At 33.8% G+C, this 6,000-nt stretch overlaps 1 protein-coding gene across 1 annotated transcript in view; it reads left to right on the top strand.

The window, feature by feature from the left end:
- LOC138700923 (protein takeout-like) overlaps positions 1–2,015 on the top strand; it is a 32,359-nt gene extending 30,344 nt beyond the window's left edge. The window contains exon 6 of the mRNA XM_069827351.1: positions 749–2,015. Coding sequence (XP_069683452.1) covers positions 749–900 — 152 coding nt within the window. The 3' untranslated portion in view covers positions 901–2,015. The remainder of the gene's footprint in view (positions 1–748) is intronic.
- The last annotated feature ends 3,985 nt before the right edge of the window (positions 2,016–6,000 follow it).

Consider the following 6,000-nt stretch of genomic DNA (forward strand, 5'->3'; position numbering starts at 1 on the left):
CCTTGTGCCAAAAGAGAATGCTCCCTGGACCAAATTATATTAAAGAATGTACCAGTATTTAAAAGACTAATTTAGAAACATGTTACATAAATCATCCTTGTGCCAAAAGAGATGCTCCCTGAACCAAATTGTCGTATTTTGCAGTGGTCGTCAATACTCGCTGAAATGGATAATAATATAATATAATTATCTTGTACGTAGCAAGATCGATTATTCAATTGATAGGATATTTTATGAGGTTGTCACGACTGAGATATCTATTGTTAATTGCTTTTATTTGTCAGAAGGCCTTGACTGATGGGTATATAAGGACCGGCGCTCTTAGGGGTGGAAGTCGGGGTTTGGGATGGCCCACAAGCAACAAGTTGTACTAATTATGTTTAGGATTAGTGTAAAACTGGCCTATGTCTCCTATAATGGACGGAACATAAGTAACATTCACCTAAATAAATAAATAAATAAATAAATAAATAAATAAATAAATAAATAAATAAGCAATTTCCGTGATCTACATTAACTCAATAGGAGGGATAAATAAATTTTTTGATTTAATCTATATTAGAAAGTGAAGAAATAACTAAATTTGTTCGTATATATTATGAGATAAACAAATTCCTTCATTTATATTACAAAGTGAAGAAAATGCTAAATCAATTGAAACATATTAAGTAACGGGCTTAAATAAATACCATGATTTATACCTTGAATTGTATATTTTGAAGTGAAGACTGGAATGTTTTGTTCGTAGGTGATACCATGAACAAGGTCCTCAACGAGAACCATGAAGTAATCTTCAACGAGCTGAGAAGTTCCCTAGAGAAGGCCTTCGGCAACGTTTTCCTCGAATACTCCAAGGGAATCTTCCACAATGTGCCATTCAACTCCATCTTCTTGCCGTAGGAGAGTCGATCACGCAACATTCCTGCCCCTGCTAAGCTTGGACTAATTTCATTTCTTCCGCCATTAAAATTTTGAAGGGAATAGATTCTCTTCCGCTTCCTTCTCGCCAAAATCTCGCGAACTTCGACAAATCGATTGTAAATAACCCTCTATATCGTTACGGGGAACGCTAGAACGATCACTAATCTGCAATCCATTTATTGTTATTTAGACTACAAATTCTGCGTTAAAACTTAAAAATATATTCACGACAATGTTGCACTATTTTGAAAACTTAAAAGAGTCTAAAACGAAATTTAGATATGAAATTGAAGCCAATTTGTGCTTCATAAGAGCACATTGTTGATAGTCATTTACGTAAAAGGTTGTGCCAACTTTTGACGTTTGAAAATAATTAGTTTTGAAACGTTTGATTCGTTTTAAAAACAAATGAGCTCTTATAAAATAATAAATTATTGCGCAGTATATAGTAAAACTAATGCCATCTACTGGCGACAGAAAAAAATAACGTTACCATGGAAATTTTATGAACAGAAACGACAAACAAAAGAGGTTTCTAATGACAAATTCATAGGCCTAGTTATGTACAAAAATGATACTAGTAAATGGAACTTTATGTAAACCTATTAAATATTGAATATAGTACAATTAATATTCTAAAATCAGATATGAAAGCTTTAACGCACAGAACTGATTAGCCTATACAGAATATGTTAAACACATGAAAGAATGCTACGTTTGGAATGCAGAGAATAGCAGTATTTCTAGAAACCAATAACCAGATTTAAAACTGTGGCTTATGTAACAACTCTTCACATCTGTTGAAGCTATGGCGTAGCTCAAGGCTAGATGTGTGCGCGCATGTTCCCTGAACACTCGGGGCTCCGGCTGTGGTGTCCACAATAGAGTGTAAGGTTCTTCCTTGTCTCGTAGGATAGGAAATCGAGATCATGCTGGTTTTTACACGACAACTCAAACTTAACGGAAAACTCTGTTATGACAAAGGAAGGATTTACAAAGTAGATGTTGGAGTTATGTTCTATGTGGCTGTATTAAGATTTCACTGTTACTTGCTTGTTGATGTTATTAAATAAACTGTTATGTTTTTGCAAAGATCTAAGCATTTTTATTTACCTTCATTCACAAGCTACCAGATGTTGCTTTTGTTTATGATTAAGTTTATTCCAGCCCACACCCTCACACAACAACCCTGGAAAGCGACCATGATCGAAAATGTGCAAGGGGAATGTGAAAAAGGGCTGGTGAAAGATAATATTTATTTTTGCAACTGATAGCCAATTGCGATTTATTCTAGATAATGGATGGCACATTCAGTTCCGATTTAAATACCCATTTTGTTGCAAATATTTGCGGTGACGAAATATATTGTGACAGGTTCCCCTGGACCCAAGAGTGGCTAGTTCACGATTGTTCTCACGTGGCGAATCCTCGGCCTCATCTCGCCCAATACCATCTCGCTATCACCAATCTCATCGACGCTAAATAACCTAGTAGTTGATACAGCGTCGTTAAATAACGAACTAAAATAAAAATAGAAATTGTTCTCACGTTTGAGATTTCAATACTAAGAGTCGATCGCATATTAAAAATTTCTCGCGGAAATACTATACAAATATATTTGCTGTATATTGTACATATGTGCTTACTCATTAGCAGGGAACGGATTTATATGGACTAAAAATATATGAAATATGTAAATATATATGTAGTTATTTTTACCAAAATATGGAATTAAATATGGATTTTTACCAAAATATGGAATTAAATATGGACTTAAAATTATAAAAAAATGACTATGTACGTTAAATATTGGTACATTTTAATCAAACTAAACAAAAAATATAATGGACGTACCTTATCTTCCAATGTAGTTTCAACAAAACACAATTTTTATTGTCTGTTACCATAACAATAGGTTACAAACATTTCTTTCAAGTGCTGAAAAGTGAATCTTCTTCTATTGTCTCTGAGGATAGATTTATACTGACTAAAAGAGCGTTCGACGTCACAAGAAGTAACTGGTACATAATTCAATTTCGCAATGTCTGCTGGGGATAAGTCCAAGTTAATCTTCACTGTTGATTCACCACTCATCACAGCAACAACCTTTTGTAGTTCTTCATATCCAGGGTTTTTTGAAAGTACAGTGTCCACCTTAGCTCTTACTGCATCTGCAACTTTACCTCTACCACGATTCAGTTGTTCCACAGTACTATTTATAATTTCAAAACTTTCAGATAGTGAAAGGTGCCTATTTTGGAGACTTTTGAGCGTTTTTATGATGCATGAAAATGTATGCTGAATGTGAGCTAAGTCATTCTTCACACTTATGTCACAGGTAACTGTTTTCGCAGTATCAATTGAGACTGCATCTTCAGAGTCCAATGCAAGGAGATCATTGTTAATAGAGTCTATATGTTCGGCATAATATTCAACTGCTTCTAGCCATGTACCCCATCTAGTTAAAATTGGCTTTGGTGGCAATGGAATTTCAGGGTACATTTCTTTCAACACGTTAACTCTACTGGGAGCTTTGAGAAATACTTTTTTCACTGATGAAATCAACAAATCTACTTTAGGGAAATTGTCTCTGACCACTTCTGCCACACGATGAAATGCATGCGCCACACAAGTAAAATGAGTCAATTTAGGATATACAACAGATAATGCTTGTCCAGCTTTGACCATATAAGGGGCAGCATCGCTAATAAAGAATAACACATTATCGTACATAATACCCTTTGGCCACAGGATACCCATAGCTTCGTTGAACAGTTTAACTATAGTTTTGTTATTGCACTTTTCTAGAACATCACAATGTAAAAGAATTCGTTCAGAATATTGTTCACTTAACAAACCGATAACTACATTACCAACAAGTCTACCTTCTTTGTCGGGAGTCTCATCAATGGAAACCCAAATTGAACTATCTTTAATTTCATCTCTTATCTTCTGTATTGTCTCATCGTAGATGGATGGAGCATACGTCTTCCTAAGTGTTGACTCATCCGGGATTGTATGTTGAGTATATTTTTCAAGGAATTCCCTGAAGACCTTGTTCTTTAGTTTGTAGAGAGGAATATCAGCAGAGATGAGAGAACGGCACAGGTCGATGTTAAACTCAGATCTTACATTCGATGTTGTTGGTTGTGTTAAAAACAATTGTCTCTGCTTGGAATTTAGTTGTTTGTTGGCCTGATGTTTACTAGTTGTAATGTGTTGTTGCACCAGGAACTTTTGTGTAGATGATACTGCACACTGACACAAATTACAAAATAATATTTTATTGTCAGTTGATAAACCATCTTCTTTAAATTCTGAAATGTAACTTGTTAGTTTTGATTTTAAATTGACTGAATGACGTACTTTTGGCATATTTACCGTCTTTATAGTATGATTTACAAAACTGAACCTATGTGTACTCTGACTGGCATTTAACTGTTGAGCTGCACAACTGAAGTCTGTTAAAAATTTTAAATTAAATTAATACAGTTTTGTAACTTACTTTCCCATTGTTGATAGGACTGCTAATTTTCAAATAACTCTGATGTTAAAGGGATTACTGAACATGTGTTTAAATCTCTATTGTTGAAATGTATTTTTAAAAGTTAATGGAATTTTGTTTTGTTTTATTGTTAAACCTAATATAATATGGACTGTTTTATATGAAATATGGAAAATATATGGAAATTAACGAAAATATGTACTAAACTCTAAAATATGGAAAAATATGGAAAATAAAAGTAGGATTTTTCAACCCTACACATTGTGAAACATAAAGATAATGCAAAATATAAATTATATTAGCTTTATAAGTAAATATGTATTTACATATAAATCCTTTTCCTGCTCATTAGCCTGTCACTTTCACTTAAATTTTGGTTCAGAATTCTTATTATTTACGAATGTATTGTATACAAAGAAAAAGAATGCCAAATATTTGATACATTTTAATGTTGAGAATGCTCTTGTAAGAAATAAAATATAATAATAATAATAATAATAATAATAATAATAATAATAATAATAATAATAACTTAACGGTTGGGGTGGGTCCCTTTCGTCCTGTAGGTACGTGGACATTTGCCATTCCATTCACTCTGTAGTTCACAGTGCTGCATTGGAGTTAAATCGCTCGCTTGAACTCGGTCGAGTGTCGCACCCTCGAGTAAGATACGATCGGTAGTGATACGCTCGTAATAAATAGAAGCACACTACAAGGTCATCTCACGACATGTCTTATCTAATATGGAAGGCGACAGATAAGATACACATATGTTTTGCTCACACGGTAAAAATAAGGCTTTATTTTCTGCGTTTATGACAAACGTTTAATGGAACAGTCAATGGAACGTACCAAAACAGGAACATGAAGTTGAAATAGTATGAAAAACTTCGATATACAGTTATTATTGCTAATTAATAATTATTCAATATTTGATTTACCACATATATAATTTGGTAGATCCATACATAGTGTTCCGCCTATATACTGCGACAATGTAGAAACGTTTTACAAAATATTATTGATATAGCAGTAGATTAATAACAATATTAGTACAGAGATAACGTCACAGAAAATATAATAAAACGAATAATCATGCTGCACAACTGTTACAGACACAAAGATTGATACAGTAATTATTAGAGTTCTTGCATTATCGTGATTGTGTTCTCCGTTTATAATAATTACATTTACATCCAATAACATCTATCAGATGTGGCAAAAACAAAATCACTCCTATGTGTGTGTGTGTGTGGGGGGGGGGGGAAACATTTACCTACACATTTATATTACATTTTAAAGCTAGTTTTGTAATTGTACTATGGAGAGGTTAGTTAAACACTGCAAAGTTTTGAAATGATAAACATCTATGATGTTACTACACAGTTCATCACTGTAACAAGAACGAATGTCTAACGCTCGGCTTATACCATAGCCCTCTCTAGTCATGGCCCGGCCCATACTACGTGGCAACGTCGGACAGCACGTTAGTTGCCGTCCTATCCTGTTGCGTAACTGTTAAATGCGAGAAAATCAGTAGGCTACATCGTTTTTCTATTTAAAAAAAAAAAGTA

Source organism: Periplaneta americana, chromosome 6 (assembly GCF_040183065.1).
Source record: "Periplaneta americana isolate PAMFEO1 chromosome 6, P.americana_PAMFEO1_priV1, whole genome shotgun sequence".
Lineage (NCBI taxonomy): Eukaryota > Metazoa > Arthropoda > Insecta > Blattodea > Blattidae > Periplaneta > Periplaneta americana.